General features: G+C 42.6%; 1 protein-coding gene across 1 annotated transcript; it reads left to right on the forward strand.

Annotated features, from left to right (window-relative positions):
- Positions 1–1435: 1435 nt before the first annotated feature.
- LOC115458736 (52 kDa repressor of the inhibitor of the protein kinase-like) lies at positions 1436–20875 on the forward strand (the record flags this gene model as incomplete). Its single annotated transcript, XM_030188562.1, is given in 4 exon segments — positions 1436–1556; positions 11509–11616; positions 16324–16360; positions 17980–20875. Coding segments are annotated over 4 exon segments (2197 nt in total), but the record flags the coding sequence as incomplete, so codon positions are not given.
- Between the last annotated feature and the right edge of the window lie 273 nt (positions 20876–21148).

Here is a 21148-nt window from a genome sequence, read left to right on the forward strand (position 1 = left end):
TTTGCCTTCCTTGCTTCTGCCTCCATTTTTCTTCCCTCATTCCAGTGTTATGTCTACCATGCCTTCCTTGGTCTGTTTTCTTTTTCCTACTCTCCACTTTCTAATGCTGTTTATTTTTCCTGTTGTAAAGTTATTGCATTTAACAAATTAACAAGTAAACACTCGTGTAATTTGGAAATACAACCCTTAGATTAAAAAAGCAAGCAATTCAGAACAAGCCCACATCAAGGAAAAAGAAGAAAGAAAGAAAGAAACAAAATGAGTATATTCCAGAAATAAGTAATCTCAATAGAGACAGTAGACAAATCTGAGGGAAATGATACAAAGATTCTTGGATCACATTGCATTCTCCATAGCTTGGCCTTGCACCAGTAGGTAGTCTCTTAAATTAGCTATTCCAGTGGCCTGAAAGAAATGTTAGAGCTTCTGTTTCTGTTAGAAATGTTAACCTCTGTTCTAGTTAACCTGTTTTTATGATTATTAAACCTGGCATCTGTCTCCTCAGGGGTGGGGGAACATAAACCTTGATGTGTATAAGATTGAAGCAGAGAGTCAATACAGTCTTCTATATAGTTAACCAAAATTTGCCAAGATGGCAAAGCTATGCCCTGAAAAGAGATCAGTAGTTACATCGCACTTGCAGAAGAACCCCACTTAGACCTTGAAGTTTCCAGTCCTAAGGAAAAATGCTCTGGTGTTCTGAGGATAAAAATTAAACTCCAAATTAGAGCAACAGAATTTATAAAAGTCTACTCAGCTGTTCATCTCTGACGGGCTTTTGGTATTCCAGTAGCAAAATTGATGAGATGGGCTGGGATGAGATTTTGGGTGTAGCCCACATCTTTGGCTCAAGGTGAGTTACACTTGGGAACAGTAGGTATTTTTCTGCCCCTTGGAATGCTTATAATCAGTTTGTACTGGTAAGTTGCCCAAGGAGTAGCCTAGTGGTTAGTGCAGTGGACTTTGATCCTGGGAACTGGGTTCGATTCCCACTGCAGCTCCTTGTGACTGTGGGCAAGCAACACACTTTTCCCTTTCTCAGGCCTTGTCTCTTTCATCAATAGGTACACCATATCATGTTGGCCCACTCACATGCTTCTTTGACTCTGCTATTGACAATTTTCTTATTTTCTTCAAGGCCTTTTGCTAGTACATTTGGTTCAAAAACTAATGAGCCTAAGCAAAGCATTCACAGTTGATTGTCTCCAAGGCCACTGTTTTGAGCCTTAGAAAAACTTAAACTTCCCTCATTATATGATGGACACAGACTTCCCATTTCTCCCTTATCCCCTGCTAGACCCCAACTCTCTAGTTCTCCCAGGTCCCTACAACTTAACTCTAGGTCAGAGTTTCACATTAAGTAGATGTGCTATATAGGATTTAAACCATGTATGTTTTGAATTCCTGCAATTTAAAGTTTGTGCTTTACTTTTAGATGTAAGAAGTGGGTGGAAAACTGCCGAAGAGCGGATTTAGAGGATAAAACAGCAGATCAGTTGAATAAACACTACAGACTATGTGCTCAACATTTTGAGACTTCAATGATATGTAGAAGTGTAAGTATGACTTTGTGGTTCGTATTAAAGCATCAGCACCTGCTTCCCACAGCAAAAAGAAATATTACTATGGTCAGGACGACAACCTTTATTAAACCGTATTCCAAGTTCTGGGCTCCTTTTCAAACAGCACCTAATGGTGTCTTGCAGACCTGATGAAAGAAAACAAAAGGAGGAAGGCATCTAGGCTTTATGAAAACCTCGGATCAGTGGGTCTTGGATGTCCTCAGGCTAGGCTATGCTCTGGAGTTCTCTCGCCCTCTTCTTGAAGCCTTTCTTGGGTTGTCCTGCAAGTCCTCCATCAAAGCCTTAGCTGTGCATTAGACTTTAGACAGACTTTTAGCATTGGAAGCGGTAGTTCCAGCTGCTCAGAGAGGTTCTAGCAGGCGTTCATTACATTACATTATAATTATATTTCACTATCACCTATACAGTTTAGTGGATCACATATCTGTTATAATTTGCTGAGACTCATAATTGGTTAAACAAATATAAAAACCCATCGTCATAACGTGATCAATAACATTTTATTTTTAGTTTATTTTTATTATCAGTATGTAGATAGTATAACCTCTGGGAAGAAGCTCAGTGGCCAATCAGTTGGAAACGAGCCCACTGTCTGGCTCTCCTAACCTTTCAGTCACAAAGCAGTCAGAATCTTGTCAGGCAGCATGATAGCAGTGGCTTATATGAACGGTTAAGAGAGTGTCAGAAGTCTACCCCTGGCTCAGGAAGTGGCAGTGCTCATGGCATGGGCAGAGCAAAATCTCTTGCAGCTGTCAGAAGCGCATGTGGTAGGAGTTTCCAGTGTAGAGGTGGACTTCCTCAGCAGAAATCTTCTAGATCGGGGGGGGGGGGGGGGGGGGGGGGGGGGGGGGGGGAGGAATGGTAACTGTTGCCAAGAACCTTGCAAGTCCATAGTCCAGCGTTGGGGTCCGACAGTGATGATTTCATGGCTTTCAGCATCAAATGTGAAGGTTTGTCGGGTTTTTCAGTCGCAGGAAGGATCCCTTTTCACGGGGATAGATGCATTGGTGCAGCCATGGCCCAGTCAAGGGGTGCTTACACTTCTTCCATCCATGGCCACTGATCAGCCAAGTAGTACATACTGAAGGACTCCCGGGGATGGTGGTTCTGTTAGCTCCAAATTTGCCACAACACCTTTGGTACCGAGACCTAGTTTGGCTTCTGGTCGGGAACCACTTAATCTTTCTCAGTCGGTTGACCTGTTGTTTCAGGGTCCCATTCGAATGCCAAGCATAAATTGGTACTTTGGCTTGGCCCTTGAGAGGGTACAGTGGCTGAAGAAGGGTTATTCATCCAGAGTTATTGATACCTTGTTGAATTTCAGAAAGCGGCCTACCTCATTAGCTTATGTTAGAGTCTGGAGAATTTTTGCGAACAGGTAAGTTCATCCATTATGAGCCTCTGTCATAAGGGTACTAGATTGTGGTTTTTAGGGGTTCTGTTCAGTGTCGGATGTTGTCTCCATCAGAATGTTTCTGGTTCTTCAAGGGTGTTGAGCATTTGCGGGCTCTGTGGGATCTGAATTGTTTCTTGGCCAACGAGCTTTTTGAATCCCTCGTGCTGTACTTTACTTTCAAAGGACCCCCCCCCCCCCCCTCCCGACAGTGGTTCCTTCCTCTCTAAAGGCTGTTTTCCTACCTCAATCAGGTGGTTACTCTTCTAATGTTTCCCAGGGAGGATTGCTGTTCATCATTTGGACATTTGCAGAGCATTGCACTGTTTCCTTCAGTGGATGGAGGAATTTCGGGAGTTGTAGACTTTTTATACTGGTTGGAGGCCACTCGTTGGGCATGGTCTGGAGAGATAAGGAAAGAGAAATTAGATCTTACCTGCTAATTTTCGTTCTTTGACTTTCTCCAGACCATACCCGAACCCACACGGAATTTGGGAAGACTTTTTTTTTTTTTTGTTGTTAATGTGTTTGTGTACAGCATTTATTCAGATGTGTCCATATGTGGAATATAAACTCTGGAAGACGATGCACTACCTTTGTTTAGAATAGTTGAATTTCTGCTGGTTGCTTCCTTTTTCTCCTGGGTTATTTGGGGATTTGTTGTTCTTCTCTACCATGTTGCTTTTGTTAATAGAAGTGCTGGCAGGCTCTGGACTGCACAGGTGTTCATATTATGACATTTAGCTGTTCAGTTTCTCATATGCTGGTAGGAGGGCACATACCTGTTTGTCGGTAATTGTCTGGAGAGACTCAGGGAATGAAAATTAGCAGGTAAGGTCTAATTTCTCCATTACTAGCATATATGCACATGTGAGTGTTTGTCACCTAAGTGCTACTCTGCATTATACCCGTTTAATTTCTGTAATGTGTATTTGCAAGAAGGGTAAAGGTATTGGGATTTGATATAACGCCTTTCTGTGGGACAATCAAAGCAGTTTATTATATGCAGGTACTTCCCTAGTGGGCTCACACTCTATTGTAGCTGGGGCAACGGAGAGTTAAGCAACTTGCTCAAGAGTTTCCAAGGAGCTGCAGTGGGAACTGTACCCAGCACCCCAGGTTTTCAGACCACTGCACTAACCACTAGGCTACTCCTCCATGGGTGGAGCATGGGCGAGGCATATGTAAGGCTCCCACTTGCACATGTAACTTAAGAGTACTGAAATTTCCTGCGTACCTGCCTCGTTTAGGTGCTCACATTAAACACCAGCTTTATGGCTGGAGTAAGTGTGAGCCTCTAAATCGGAGCTTCCCAAACTGTGGCTCTGGACCCCAAATGTGGTCAAAACCCACATTTGGGATCACAGTGTAGGTTATTATTCTACGCTTCCAGGGAGGTCACATAATTCTGTTTGACTGCGATCATGGGGTCACAGCCACAGAAAGATTCGGAAGCAGCGCCCTAAATATCAGGTGTGTCAATAGTGGATTATGCTAGTATATTATAACAGAACTGAGTGCCTAGATTTCTTTGTATATATATTTGTGTGCCTTCTTAACAAAGCTATAGAGCTCTGTGTCTAGGATAGCTGTAGGCCAATGCGCTGTGACAGGGAGGAAGCCTGCCCTATTTGCACAGGAAGAGTGCTAGGCCAGGCTTCTGTCAGGCTCACATCTTGCACAGAGCTGTGTAGCTGAAGGGAACTACTACTATTACTACTATTAAACATTTCTATAGCGCTACTAGACTTACGCAGCGCTGTACAAATTAACATGAAAAGACAGTCCCTGCGCAACAGAGCTTACAATCTAAATTGGACAGACGAACAGACAGCTAGGGGTGGGGAAATTGCAGTGGTAGGGGTGATAAGTGAGGGTGTTGAGTAAGAGAGTCATGGTTAGGAGTCGAAAGCAGTAGCAAAGAGGTGGGCTTTAAGCCTAGACTTGAAGACAGCCAGAGACTGAGCCTGACGTACTGGCTCAGGGAGTCTATTCCAGGCATAGGGAGCAGCGAGATAGAAGGAACGGAGCCGGGAGTTAGCAGTGGGGGAGAAGGGGGACGACAGGAGACATTTACCCAGCGAACGGAGTTCACGGGGAGGAGTGTAGGGAGAGATGAGAGCGGAAAGGTACTGAGGAGCTGCGGAGTGGATGCACTTGTAGGTCAAAAGGAGAAGTTTGAACCGTATGCGGAAGTGGATAGGGAGCCAGTGAAGCAACTTGAGGAGAGGACTAACGTGAATATAGCGACTCTGGCGGAATATAAGACGTGCAGCAGAGTTTTGGACAGATTGAAGAGGAGATAGATGGCTGAGCGGGAGACAAGCAAGAAGCAAATTGCAGTAGTCTAGGCGAGAGGTGATAAGGGTGTGGGTAAGGGTTTTGGTAGCGTCCTCGGAGAGGAAAGGGCGAATTTTGTTAATATTATAGAGAAAGAAACGACAGGTTTTGGCAATCTGCTGAATATGAGCAGAGAAGGAGAGAGCGGAGTCAAAGATGACTCCAAGGTTGCGCGCAGATGGGACAGGGAGGATGAGAGTGTTATCTACCGAAATAGAGAACGGGGGGGAGAGGAGAGGCAGGTTTAGGGGGAAAGATATAGGAGATCTGGACTGGAAGACAAAGGACTGAAGGGTGGGAAGGAACATAAGAGCAGCCATACTGGGTCAGATCAGTGGTCCATGTAGCCAAATATCCTGTTTCCAACAGCGACCAATCCAGGTCAGAAGTACCTGGTAGAAACCCAAATAATAGGAACATTCCAAGCTACCAGACTCAGGGCAAGCAGTAGCTTCCCCATGTCTATCTCAATAGCAGACTATGGACTTTTCCTCCAGGAATTTGTCCAAACCTTTTTTAAATCCAGATAGCTAACTGCTGTTACCACAACCTCCGGCAAAGAGTTCCAGAGCTTAACTATTCGTTTAGCGGAAAAAATATTTCCTCCTATTTGTTTTAAAGGTATTTCCTAGTAACTTCATTGGGTGTCCCTTAGTCTTTGTACCTTTTGAAAGAGTAAAAAATCGATTCACTAATATTTGTTCTACATCACTCAGGATTTTGTAGACCTCAATAATATCTCCCCCCAGCCGTCTCTTTCCCAAGCTGAAGAGCCCAAACCTCTTCAGCCTTTCCTCACATGAGAAGAATTCCATCCCCTTTATCATTTTGGTCACTCCTCTTTCAACCTTTTGTAATTCTGCTATATCTTTTTTTGAGATTTGGCGACCAGAACTGAATGAAATGCTAAAGGTGAGGTAGCACCATGGAGCAGTATATAGAGGCATTATAGTATTTTCGGTCTTGTCTTACCCCTTTCCTAATAATTCCTAGCATCCTCTGCTTTTTTGACTGCCACCGCACACTGGGCAGAAGATTTCACTGTATTGTCTACGATGACACCTAGATCTTTTTCTTGAATTCTGACTCCTAAGGTGGACCCTAGCAATCAGGTAACTATGATTCGGCTTATTCTTCCCAATGTGCATCTCTTTGGATTTGTCCAAATTAAATTTCATAGAAACAGAGAAACATGACGGCAGATAGACCATATGGCCCATCCTCTGTAACCCCTAATGCTTCCTTTTCTTAAGCGATCCCACATACTTATCCCATGCCTTTTAAAATTTTGACAAGAAACCAACTTCAAGAGATCAGTCCAAACACCAGGGTAAGATGCTCCCAAATCAAAACTTTATTTGGACCCTACATGGTCCGTGTTTCGGCTTTAGAAAGCCTTCATCGGGTTGATCAGTGAGTGCACAATTGTATACTGATTTGTACCTGTGGGTGTGAGATGGTATACTTTTCTTTATCCAGAGATATTTGCTCATGCGCTCCACCGTCAATCAGTATACAATTGTGCACTCACTGATCGACCCCTGATGAAGGCTTTCTAAAGCCGAAACACGGACCGTGTAGGGTCCAAATAAAGTTTTGATTTGGGAGCATCGTACCCTGGTGTTTGGATTGATCTCTTGAAGTTGGTTTCTTTTCCACTTTTTTTACCGTGTAGGGTCCAAATAGTTTTGATTTGGGAGCATCGTACCCTGGTGTTTGGATTGATCTCTTGAAGTTGGTTTCTTTTCCACTTTTTTTTTGTGTTGTATTATTGTGGAAATTATGAACCCCTTTTGGTTTTTAAATTTTGACACAGTCCTCAACTCCACAGCCTCCACCGGGAGGCCATTCCATGCCTGCACCACCCTTTCCGTAAAATAATACTTTCTTAGATTACTCCTTAGCCTATTCTCTTAACTTCGTTTGCCCCCTGGTTCCAGAGCTCTCCTTCAGTTGAAAAAGGCTCACTTCCTGTACATTAATTCCCTTGTGATATTTAAACGTCTCTATCATGTCTCCTCTCTTCCAGCATATACATGTTGAGGTTCATAAGCCTGTCCCTATATTTTCTGTGTTCAAGACCGCTTACTAATTTTATAGCCGCCCTCTGGACAGACTCTGTCCTGTTTATATCTTTTCGTTGGTGCGGTCTCCAGAACTCCACACAGTACTCTAAATGGGGCCTTACCATATACAATGGCACTATCACCTCCTTTTTCATGCTGGTCATCCCTCTTTTTATGCACCCAAGCATCCTTCTGGCTTTGTCACTTTTTCTACCTGTTTGGAAGCTTTTAAGGTCATCAGACACTATCACCCCAAGTCCCGCACTTCACCCCCTATGTACCGTTCCCTCGGATTCTTGCGGCCCAAATGCATGACCCTGTATTTTTTGGGATTAAATCTTAGTTGCTAAATATCGGTCCATTCCTCCAGCTTCGCTAGGTCCTTCCTCATGTCATTCACACCCTCCAGGGTGTCCACCCTGTTGCAGAGTTTGGTATCATCTGCAAAGAGACAAACCTTACCAGACAGCCCTTCCACAATATCGCTCACAAAGATGTTAAAAAGAGCCAACCCAAGGACCGATCCCTGCGGTACTCCACTGACAACATCCTTTTCTTCAGAGCAAGCTCCATTTACCACTACCCTCTGTCTCCTTCCATTCAACCAATTTTTAACCCAATAAGTTACTCTAGGTCCCACACCGAGGGCACTCAATTTATTTATCAGTCGCCTGTGTGGAACCGTGTCAAAGGCTTTGCTGAAATCCAAGTATACCAGGAGTGGCCTAGTAGTTAGGGTGGTGGACTTTGGTCTTGAGGACTTGAGTTCGATTCCCATTTCAGGCACAGGCAGCTCCTTGTGACTCTGGGCAAGTCACTTAACCCTCCATTGCCCCAGGTACAAATAAGTACCTGTATACAATATGTAAGCCGCATTGAGCCTGCCATGAGTGGGAAAGCGCGGGGTACAAATGTAACAAACAAACAAGCGCCCCTGCCATGTCCAACTGTTTGGTCACCCAGTCGAAGAAGCCAGTCAGATTTGTCCGACATAACCTGCCACTCTTAAGCCATGCTGCCGCGGGTCCTGCATTCCATTCAGTTTGAGAAATCTCACAATCCTTTGCTTTAGTAGTGTTTCCATTAGCTTACTCACCACCGAGGTCAGACTGACAGGTCTGTAATTTCCAGCCTCCTCATCTAACATTTGGATGCCCAGTCTTCCAATTTCCTAAGGTCTTCCTGCAATTGACCTCACAATCTGCATGTGTTTTAAATTCGCAGATGACACAAAACTATTCAAGATTGTTAATCACCTCACTCATTCCGATTTCCAGATCATTTATAAATATGTAAAATAGTACCAGTCCCAGTACAGATCTATGCAGCATTCTACTATTCACCCTCCTCCACTCAGAGAAATTGCCATTTTAACCCTACGTTCTGTTTTTTTGTATAATAACCAATTCCTAATCCACAACAGAACATTGCCTCCTATCTCGCGACACTAATTTTCTCAGGAGGCTGTCACGAGGAACTTTGTCAAAAGCTTTCATTTGACAAACGTCCGTCCTGGAGAAGCAGTGAGAGCCTTCTGGCCAAGTCAGGTCAGACTGCGGGTATAGGGATGATAGTGCTGGGTTTATTCAGGGAGCAGAAGAACGATGAGGTTGGGCTGGGTGGGACCAGATATTCTCCATTTAAATTGTCAGTGAGCAGTAGCTAACGATTACGTATTTTTTTTCTAACCTTTATCTGTATTTCCTCTTCTCTTTAGCAGTCTTCTATCCTTTTCTCTCCTTATCAAACTATTGATTTTGTTTGTTTACGATCTTTCCCTCTTTTTTTTTCATTTTCCCTTCTGCAGGCCAACTGTCCTATCTGTTTGTCATTCCAAACCAGTTCTCACGTTTTTGTTGTCTCCACCATTTTTACCACAGTCTTTATTTCCTCTCCACCACTTACCTCTCTCTGTCTCCTCCCCCCCCCCCATAACATTTCTACAGACTTTTCATCTGCACACATTTCTTTACATCCTTTCTGCAGTCTCCAGCAGTGCTGTGGCTGCACTGATCGTGTTTTCTCGCTCTCAGGGTTTTTTGTTGTTGCTGGTGGCTGCTGGCCCTGTACTCTATGGGGTCAAGCTGTATAAATTTTCTGTGCTGGCCTTGTTCTTCCCAGAGTCTTGCCAGCCTCCACCCGCCATAGGTAAGCTCTGATCTGTATAGTTGGCGGGGATAGTGCTGGGCAGACTTATACGGTCTGTGCCAGAGCTGGTGGTGGGAGGTGGGACTAGTGCTGGGCAGACTTATACGGGTCTGTGCCGGGGCTGGTGGTTGGGTGGCGGGGATAGTGCTGGGCAGACTTATACGGTCTGTGCCAGAGCTGGTGGTTGGGGGGCGGGGTTGGTGGTTGGGTGGCGGGGATAGTGCTGGGCAGACTTATACGGTCTGTGCCAGAGCTGGTGGTTGGGAGGCGGGGATGGGGCTAGCCAGACTTGTACGGTCTGTGCACTGAAGAGGACAGTACAAATAAAAAAGTAGCACATATGAATTTATCTTCTTGGGCAGACTGGATGGACCGTGCAGGTCTTTTTCTGCTGTCATCTACTATGTTACTATGTAGTTGGGAAACTGTATTTATAAAGCTTTAGTAAAGTGACATTCCCGGGATCCAAACCAAAATAATAAACAAATTGTTGCACAGCTGTTGGCATCATGATTTTGTTTTGTTAGCAGTCAAGCACATTGAGATATAACTCAAGCCATAGGTACTTTCTCTGGAGTTAAATAAATAAATAAATAAATAAATAATAAAACAATGGGCATATAAGTAGATGTATTACACTTAAAAAGATTACCAAATGTGAGCATGTCCTGATCTGTGGTATGCCTGATGGAGTTCTGAATTGCATTTTGAGTTTGAAGAGGTTATATAAGACTAGTAAAAAAGGCCCGTTTCTGAGACCAATGAAACGGGCGCTAGCATGGTTTTCATCGTGAGAGTGTGTGTGTGAGAGAGACTGAGTGAATGTGCGAGTGTGTGTAACAGAGTGAGGCTGTGTGTGTGAGAATGAGTGTGTGTGTAAGAATGTGAGTGTGCGTTTGATATATGTAGACTTTGTGTGTGAGTGATTGAGGGAGAGTGTGTGTGTTTGAAAGAGTGTGTGTGTTTCTGTGTATGTGTGAGTGTTTTAAGCAGGTGGTGCATTCCCCTCCCCCTACCGTGCCGCTGTTCTTTCCCCTCCTCTCACCGCCCCAGTCACCCTCCAAGTTCCAGGCCACCCTCCCCCCCTCCTCAGAGTGAGTGTATGTGTTTGAAAGAGAGTGTGTGTGTGTGTATGTGTGAGTGTTTTATGCAGGTGGCGCATTCCCCTTCCCGTTCTGTGCTCCTTTTCCTCCCCCTGTGTTCACCGTCGACATTCCAGTCTGCTGTCCCTCCCCCAAGCCCTCCCTCTTTTCTGTGCTGCCTCCCTGGCAGTGCATGCAGCATTCATGCATTGATTTGTTTGCTGTGCTGCTGCTCCTCTCTCCTCTTTCTGTCTCCGTAGGAGCACAGGTACCAGGAAGTTGTTTTGAAGTCGTGTTCCTGTGCTCCAGAGCCAGTGAGAGATGAGTGGCTGCAGCGCAGACAGCCAATGGCTGAAGGCTGTCTGTGTTTTTTTTTTGTTAAGATTAGCGGCGATCTTTGGATATGTGAAACGGCAACCTTGGGGGAGGGTGGGCTTGAGAGAGGAAGCTGCGAACTCGGAGGGGGGGGGGGTTGTGTTTGAAAGAGGTGACCTTTGGGGGGGGGGGAATGGGGGAAGCAGCGACCTCGCTCGATGGTGTTTGGAGAGTGGAAGAGTCGAACTAAATAGGCGACCTTGGGGGGGGGGGGGGTGGCGAGGGGGAGGTGTGTACTTGTTTTGAAGCCTCCAAAAGTCCTTAGCAACGTGTGTGTTCGATGTGTGCTCGTCCCTCGCGTCCAACTTGATGACGTTGAGGGCGGAGCGATGCGATTGGTTGAGTGTCATTGCTCCGCCCTCGACGTCATCACGTTTGACGCGTGGGCGGGGCAGACACAAAGCGATCTCACCCCCTTCACTTTTAGAATATTGGGTAAGTGAGGCTTCATTAGAACGTTGGAGGTGTGTTTTATATAGAGAGATAAGATTCTTAAAAGTGGTTATTGGTTTTCATTTTAGAGCCCTTACAGAACAGTTCTGCGGGAGAATGCTGTACCTACTATATTTGATCTTACAAGTCATTTGAACAATCCACACAGCAGGCACAGGAAGAGGATAAAAGAATTGGTATGTTTTAATTATGATTAATTTTATCTTACACTGTAGCAAAACAGTTGATTTTGTGCTATGCATGTTGAAATGCTGTTAAAAATATATGTTAAACATTTAATTCAGCTCGTAACCTTGGGGTCATCTTCGACTCCTCTCTCTTTCTCTGCTCACATTCAGCAGATTGCCAAAACCTATCGTTTCTTTCTTTATAACATCAGCAAAAGCCGTCCCTTCAGAGTGATTTTCAGAAAGGTGATAGTGGTTGCTTTGGGTTGGCCCAGAAGACCTTGGTTTGCCAACCTCTTTCAGCTTTAAATGGATCAGTTGCTGTGTCTTTCCCAAGATGGGGGCCTTCTGCACCAGGGACTAGTTCTCATGGAGGTCTGCACAAGAGTGCAGGAAAAACTTTGAGGCATGATGCGCTTCTGTTGTGCATATCTTAGCGTTTTTTCAGGAAGAGCTCCTTGAAAGTACAAGTGGTGGTCTTGTCTTGTTTTTGAGGCCAGGTAGAATTTACTTCCATTGTAGTCCATTTGGATGTGGTTTGTTTCCTGAGAGAGAGGTCTCATATTTATGTATGTTATTAAATTTGGAAACAACCTAGTCTATAGGTGGTCTATACGTTTTTCAAATATTTGTCCTCTGCATGCAACTTGTTTCCGGAGTGGAATTTGGTTCTTAGGCCCTTGAGTTATCTTCCCTTGAGCCACTGAAGACAGCAACCTTGAAAGATCTCTAACGACTGTTTTCCTATTTGTGGATTCCTCGACACGTGGAATTTCAGGATTGCAGGCCTTGTCCTGCAGATATCTCTTCCTTTGCTTTATGACTGGGGGGATATCTTTTAGGATGGTGCCTTCCTTTCTGACTGAAGTGATTTCTTTCTTTCATATAAACCAGGAATAACGTTTTCCTTCATAAGGAGTGCATATGGTAAAGTCTTAGCAACTGCTGCATGTTCATCGCATTCTGCTTCGGTACCTGGAAGTCACTAACGAGCTTTGAAAGTCTGAGAGACTCCTAATTTTGTTTGGGGGTGTTTTAAAAAGGACAGAAGCTACTATTGCTTGCTGAAAGAGATGATTGCGTCTGCATATTTGTTGCATGGGAAGCAGCCCCCCTCCCCCCCAAGAGCAGTGCTGCCTTCAAAGATTGTATGTTGGCAACATGGTCCATTCTGCACACTTTTTTCTTTTAGGCACTATTGGCTAGGTGTGGCTGTGCGGCAGTCTGTGTTATTTGGGGCTGAAGCAATTCAGGCAGGGATTTCTTGGTCCCACTATTTTTAAGGATTGCTTTGCTACATCCTACAGGTTCTGGACTGGTCTGGTATGGATGTTAAGGAAAGTTTAGTCCTACCAGACCAGTTTAGAATCCCACCTATACCACTTTCTTTAGTCTTTTTTTTTTTTTTTCTTTGTTTATGCACAGTTACCAGCGTTCTCTAGGTTTACAGGTTTGTTCTTCTTTCAGATGTTTGAGTCTTTATTGGCATTGCTGAGATGAATCTGGCCCCATACGTATAACGTTAGTTTCAGATTATTCTTCCTGATGTGCATTTGTCCACATTAAATTTCTTCTGCCATTTGGATGCCCAGTCTTACAATTTCCTAAGGTCTTTCAGATAAGATGCTATATAAGAACATAAAAATAGCCATACTGGGTCAGACCAGTGGTCGGTCTAGCCCAGTATCCTGCTTTCAACAGTGGCCAGTCCATGTCACAAGTACCTGGCAGAAACCCAAATAGTAACCAATCCCGGGGCAAGCAGTGGCTTCCTCCATGTCTGTCTCAATGGGAAACTGTGGACTTTTCCTCCAGGAACTTGGCCATACCTTTTTTTAAACCCAGATACTCTAACCATCTAACCACTGTTACCACATCCTCTGACAAAGAATTCCAGAGCTTAGCTGTTGACTGAAAAAATATACATGATGTTCCAGGAGTGAGGCTGCAAATACATATAGATAATATGTATAGGTGCTAGTATTTGGGCTGCCTCGTACACCTGGGTGTATACATTTTGGCTCAGACGTAGAAAGACCAGGTGTGACTTGGGCTGTCGAAACCAAGTGTATAACTTATCGTAGAAGCCCTGATATTCAGAGCCTCTATATATAAATATAGGTATGCATACACATATAATTTATTTATTTTTATTTATCACATTTGTATCCCACCTTTTCCCACTGATAGCAGGCTCAAAGTGGCTTACAAAAATATTGCAGTAAGTTACAATGCAAGAAGTACAATTTTTCAAATTTAGCAGAATAAAAAAATAACAGTTAAACAGCGATGGATATTGAAGTAGGATATGAATAACAATTAATCAGTAGTAAACATGAAAGATAAGATGTAATTAATTAGAGTCTATTGGATCTTATAATAGTAAGGGATAATTCTGATTATGTTGAACCTGGGGAGTAAGCCTTCTTGAACAATACTGTTTTCAATGATTTCCTAGGTAGGTCTGGGTAGTTTTTGTTAATTTGGATAAGGCGTTCCACAGTTGAGTGCCAGTGTAATTTTTAAATGACAGTTTTTCTGGTTCTCTGAGGACAAGCAGGATAACAAGCCCTAACAATTGGATGAAGCCGTTTGATGGAACTTATGGGATAGGAGGAAATGTCCTATTGTGGATTAAAAACTGGTTGAAGGATAGGAAACAGAGAGTGGGGTTAAATGGGCAGTATTCACAATGGAGAAGGGTAGTTAGTGGGGTTCCTCAGGGGTCCGTACTAGGACCGCTGCTTTTTAATATATTTATAAATGATTTAGAGATGGGAGTAACTAGCGAGGTAATTAAATTTGCTGATGACACAAAGTTATTCAAAGGCGTTAAATCGCGACAGGATTGTGAAAAATTACAAGAGGACCTTACGAGACTGGGAGACTGGGCGGCTAAATGGCAGATGACGTTTAATGTGAGCAAGTGCAAGGTGATGCATGTGGGAAAAAAGAACCCGAATTATAGCTACGTCATGCAAGGTTCCACGTTAGGAGTTACGGACCAAGAAAGGGATCTGGGTGTCGTCGTCGATAACACGCTGAAACCTTCTGCTCAGTGTGCTGCTGCGGCTAAGAAAGCGAATAGAATGTTGGGTATTATTAGGAAAGGTATGGAAAACAGGTGTGAGGATGTTATAATGCCGTTGTATCGCTTCATGGTGCGACCGCACCTTGAGTATTGTGTTCAATTCTGGTCGCCGCATCTCAAGAAAGATATAGTAGAATTGGAAAAGGTGCAGCGAAGGGCGACTAAAATGATAGCGGGGATGGGACGACTTCCCTATGAAGAAAGACTAAGGAGGCTAGGGCTATACAGCTTGGAGAAGAGACGGCTGAGGGGAGACATGATAGAGGTATATAAAATAATGAGTGGAGTGGAACAGGTGGATGTGAAGCGTCTGTTCATGCTTTCCAAAAATACTAGGACTAGGGGGCATGCGATGAAACTACAGTGTAGTAAATTTAAAACAAATCGGAGAAAATTTTTCTTCACCCAACGTGTAATTAAACTCTGGAATTCGTTGCCGGAGAAAGTGGTGAAGGCGGTTAGCTTAGCAGAGTTTAAAAAGGGGTTGGACGGTTTCCTAAAGGACAAGTCCATAAACCGCTACTAAACGGACTTGGAAAAATCCAAAATTCCAGGAATAACATGTATAGAATGTTTGTACGTTTGGGAAGCTTGCCAGGTGCCCTTGGCCTGGATTGGCCGCTGTCGTGGACAGGATGCTGGGCTCGATGGACCCTTGGTCTTTTCCCAGTATGGCATTACTTATGTACTTATATTATCACAAACTCTGCCAAGCTAACCGCCTTCACCACGTTCTCCGGCAACAAATTCCAGAGTTTAATTATGTGTTGGGTGGTGAAAAATTTTCTCCAGTTTTTTACTACACTGTAGTTTCATTGCATACACATACAGTAATTTATGTGGCTACATGTATAGAGTACCCATCTTTTTTCGAAGCAGATTTAATTTGTGTGTTGCTGTTGTCCCTATTGAAGCTGGATCTGTGAGTCTATAATGGCATTAGGTGCCTGTGTTGCTTTTGTAAAATACTTTGATCCTAGCAAACACTGTCACAAAATTATTTATTTCACATTTCAACTATGGGGGTCATAGCTATACATAATTTAAAAAACAAAAAGTTAAACAATACATTAAGAAACAAATTTTGATGCCTTCGAGCTCAACATTGACAGACCAGGCTTAGAAATCTTTTCACATTTCTCTTCACAACTACACATTCCTCAGAAAATGTCACCTGCACTGAGATAGCTAAGTGTAGCTCCCTTGGGGAGGGGGAAGAGGGCTTGCAGTACTCCTTTGCCCCGCACAGTAAGCTGTTTTAGCATTGCTGTGTGTTTTCTCTCTGCTAGAGTGGCCAGCTGCCTCCCAGTTTAGTTATTGAATGTTTCATCTGTACGTATCCTAGTTAAATAACCACATCTCCCTTCCTTGGATGTTCACTGCTTAGCTAGCCTTTGTAGGCGATATATAAGAAATGTAAAATGATTAGAAATGTTGTCCGCTTTCTTTTATTACTGCCATGAAGGAACCAAGGTAGTTTTATTTAATCCACCTTTTCGTGTTTAAACTTCTAGAAACTCCTTGGACTTGATCCATAAATGATGTGATAATTACTATAACCTGAGATGCTGTCTTACAGAATGCAAGAGTTAAGTTAATTGCCTCTTATTTTTTTCTCTTCCTAGAGCGAAGATGAGATAAACAGTATGAAGCAGAGAAAACGTAAGTAGGCTAATTGCATAACTTAATTTCTATACGAACTCCTGTTTTGCATAGGACTTCTACAGAAGAATTGGGACATCCAGGTCAGGACATCCACAATTCTTCAAGTATTTTACAAAAGAGCAGCATCACACAGACCTTTATACATCTTAAGTTCTGGTGAAATACATCTGTATTTGCCGGCACTTGCATATGTAAATACCAGATACCATAAAATCTTTCCCTCCGATATTCAAAAGCATTAAACTGGCCAGGTTAAATGCCCCATAACTGGCTGCAAATTTTCAGTGGGACATGACTGGCCATGACCCACTGAAATTTGGCAGTTAGTGGATATATGGTGTTATCGCGTGCTATAACCAACTCTCTGCTTATTTTCATTGCAAGTTTGGTGGCCTCTTTGGCCACATGAATACCAGGCCTATCTTTGGCTGGTTCAGACTTAACCGGCCGATGCTGAATATTGGCTTGGACGGTTAAATTTGAACCAGCCAAAAATAAACCAGATATTCATTTCCGGATTTGAATATCCAGGCTCAGTGCCGACCGTGGGAATTAGCTAACGTCTGTGGTCTGAATATTGGGCCCTTTGTGTACAAGAAATATCCCTAACATTATTACTCTCCCTCCCACCAACTTAGCAACATTAATGTTACCTTCACCTCCCTCCCCCCCCCCCCCCCCCCCCCCGAAATCGTAACAAACCAACTAGTTTATTTTGCTCCATAAAAATGTCCTCAGTTCCTTACTGTGACCCATTCACTGTTTATACTTTTCCCTGCAATATCTGTCATCATTTCTATTTTCATCACAAATCTCACACTAGCCATTTGTTCTCCAATCAGTAGAATTTTTCTCTTCCAGTTACCCAACAGCCTTCTTCACTCTGCCAAAATCAGCTTCTGAACTCATTCAAATCAGATCAAAGCAGATTTTATATACCACCAAACTCCCCTTTCCAGGGTTTGGTGTAATTTACAACATATTTAAACAACAAATAATTCATTGAGCAATTAAAAACCATCATGTTCTTCGGAAGCATACTTAGCCGCTCTCTCTTTAAAAATCGGCGGATAGCCGGTTATATCGTTCGATATAACCAGCTATCTTTAAACCGCTAAGCAACGATATTCAGTGCTGGATATCCACTTAGTTTTTAGCGGCCATTTAGGTTTAATATCGGGCGGTATCTTTATTGCTTTCTATGAAAAATTGTTGGAAGCTGTAGAATGCAGACCACACTTCCATTCCAAAACCCACTCATGTTCAGCAATTTGGCATAAAACCATGCAGCCAGATTGAGCCAGGAAAAATAACTGAAGCAGCTAGTGACAATATGGCACACAGCCCCCCCCCCCCCCCCCCCCATCACCACTACCGCAACTTCCTGCTAATCTCCAAACAAGCAACACTTTTATAATGCTTAATATACACAGCTCAATATCTACCCCAACTCCCCATGCCCCCCCTCACCTACCCACCCTCATTACAAATTTGTGTTCGAAAGCATTCCTGAAACCATATCTCTGTCTAGTTTCTCTATTAGTATTTTTAATCTAAATTGTTTTGCAGTAGTTTTACATAATTATCATTCTGATGTTTTTTTTTTTTTTCTTTAGTTGATGAAATAACCGAACAGGAACAAGCAAATTTAGAGACTAATGAGAGCAATGTTCAAGTTCTCGAAGAAGAGCGAGAAAAAGAAATATCACCTTTAACACAGGAAGAGAAGGAAAACAGAGAATACTTAAGATCATTATTTGAAATCTTGATACTGATGGGTAAGCAAAATATTCCTTTGAATGGCCACAGTATAGAAGTTCCAGAGGGCGTGTTTACTCCTGATAACTTCCAGGCTCTATTGGAATACAGAATAAACGCGGGAGACGAAGTTCTCAGGAGGAGATTTGAAATGACAGCTGTGAATCTGGAATACTGTTCCAAAGCACAACAGAAACAAATGCTGGAGATCTGTGAGAGCTGCATCAGAGAAGAGATGCTTCGAGAAATACGAGACTCTAATTTCTTTTCAATAGTTACTGATGATGTGATAGACATAGCAGATGTGGAACACCTACCAGTGTTTGTTAGATTTTTAGATGAATCTAATAACCTAAGAGAAGAATTTGTGGGATTCTTACCGTACGAGTCTGATGCAGAAATACTAGCTGTCAAATTTCATACAATTATTACAGAAAAGTGGGGACTAAACATGGAATATTGTCGAGGTCAAGCCTATGTAGTTTCCAGTGGATTTGCTTCAAAAATGAAAATTGTGGCTTCCAGATTACTAGAGAAGTATCCTCAAGCTACATACACACTCTGTTCATCCTGTGCCTTAAATATGTGGTTGGCAAAATCCATTCCTCTCGCTGGAGTTTCTGTTGCCCTGGGGATAATGGAGGAAGTTTGTTTATATTTTAATCGCTCACCGCAATTTGTAGCAGAACTGGAAAATGCCATCTCTCTTCTTTTTCAGAGCAACGAGGAAAAGGCTAAGGAGTTGAAGGAGATTTGCCGCACCGAGTGGACAAGCCGCCATGATACGTTTGAGATTATGGTGGATCTTGTGCAAGCGCTAGTGCTGTGCTTGGACAGTATCAACAACAATGCCACTTTCAGGTGGAACAGCTGTGTAGCTAGTCAAGCGTTTATACTATCAAATGGATTGACAGACTTTGACTTTATTGTCACTATTGTGGTTTTGAAAAATGCCCTCTCTTTTACGAGAGCGTTTGGAAAGAATTTGCAGGGGTTAACATCTGACGTTTTCATCGCAGCCAGCAGTTTAACGGCAGTGTTGCATTCTCTCAATGAAGTAATGGAGAACATTGAAGTTTATCACGAGTTTTGGTTTGAAGAGGCCACCAATCTAGCTACAAAGCTCGACGTCCAGATTAAACTTCCTGGAAGGTTTCTAAGGTCACAACATGACAATTTAGAACCTGAAGTAGTGTCGGAAAGCTACTACAAAGAAGCGCTTAGTATTCCAACTGTAGAGCACATCATCCAAGAACTAAAAGATATTTTTTCCGAGCAACATTTAAAAGCACTGAAATGCTTATCTTTGGTGCCTTCGGTCATGGGACAACTGAAATTTAGTACCACAGAAGAACATCATACGGAGATTTACAAATGCGACCTCCCTAATCCTGACATACTTTCTGCAGAGCTTCATTGCTGGAGGATCAAATGGAAGCACAGAGGGAAAGATGTGGACCTTCCAGCTACAATCTATGAAGCTTTACATTTGCCCGACATCAAGTTTTTCCCTAATGTGTACGTTTTGCTTAAAGTTCTTTGTATCCTTCCAATAATAAAGGTGGAAAATGAAAAATATGAAACTGGTCGAAAGCGAATGAAGGCCTATCTGAAAGACACTTCATCAGAAGAAAGATCAAGCAACTTAGCTTTGCTTAACATAAACTATGATATAAAACATGATTTAGACTTAATGGTGGACACCTACATCAAATTGTATACAGATAAAGTAGAACTTCAAGACGTTCTTCCTTCAGGTAATTCAGAAGTGATCGAGGATGCTTCATAAAGGCGTTTCATTTTAAAAATGAGCCTCAAAATAGCTACAAGCAGTTTTTAGTGACTTTTTCTATCGGACTTGAATACTGAAGCAGAAGGGAAAGGTGTTAAAGAAGGCCATTTAATCTCTAGAGATTTTGCCTTGAGGTTTCTAAGATGCTAACCTGTTCATGTTACCCAAGCTGCTGTTTTGACCCAGTTCAAAATAGCCCTGTCTTCCTTTCAGGGTTGTCTTTTTGTATTTGCCTGGTATACCTAATTAGGAAATCAGAAAAAGCCATTGAGATTATGTATCACAAAAGCATTTTTGTGATGTAGACGGCGCTTTTCTGAGCTTATTTCGTTAACTCATATTTTGGATGGGTAATTTGAGATTCCCTTTAATTATATTATGTATATTTCATGGAGAAATTTAAAAAAAAAATGGGAAAAGTAAATTTTTGACAATTAAGATTTCTCATTGCTGATCAGTTTTTATAATCTTTTGCAAAACCAGATTTTTCTGGGGTAAATAAAAGAAATGTTATAGTTTTTAAGTTTACACAAACTTCTAATAATGTAGATGCTATTTTAGCATTAATGGCCAGTGTCAAGCTTCTCTTATGTGGACAAACAAAAAAATCTTTTATGTGGTAGAAAAACCTGCAGTGGCCACAAAATAGCTCAGTTTAAGTTGTTTTAATTCTTTCTACGATGGCAGCACATAGCTAGGTAAACAGTTTTTAGTAAACTCCAAATTACAAGAGGGACTTTTTTTTTCCCCCAGATACAATCTTATTAACAGTTCACACGGTGGTACTTAATGTTTACATTCCATGGTGTTGAATAAATAACTGTTGAATGTTCAGGTTAAAATGAAGAGCAAAGAACTTGTCTTGTAAAATTAAAAAAAACATTTAACCCGGATCATCTTGTTTTATTCTGACTGTATTCTGCGGCAGACTGTTGTGTAACTTAGGCAGACGCAACCACAGATGAGAACAGTGGAGGAGTGGCCTAGTGGTTAGGGTGGTGGACTTTGGTCCTGAGGAACTGAGTTTGATTCCCACTTCAGGCACAGGCAGCTCCTTGTGACTCTGGGCAAGTCACTTAACCTCCATTGCCCCATGTAAGCCGCATTGAGCCTGCCATGAGTGGGAAAGCGCAGGGTACAAATGTAACAAAAATAAAATAGATACTATTGGAGATTCTACATGGAATGTTGCTACTATTGAAGATTCTCCATGGAATGTTGCTACTATTGGAGAT

Source organism: Microcaecilia unicolor, unplaced genomic scaffold, assembly GCF_901765095.1.
Source record: "Microcaecilia unicolor unplaced genomic scaffold, aMicUni1.1, whole genome shotgun sequence".
NCBI classification, from domain to species: Eukaryota; Metazoa; Chordata; class Amphibia; order Gymnophiona; family Siphonopidae; genus Microcaecilia; species Microcaecilia unicolor.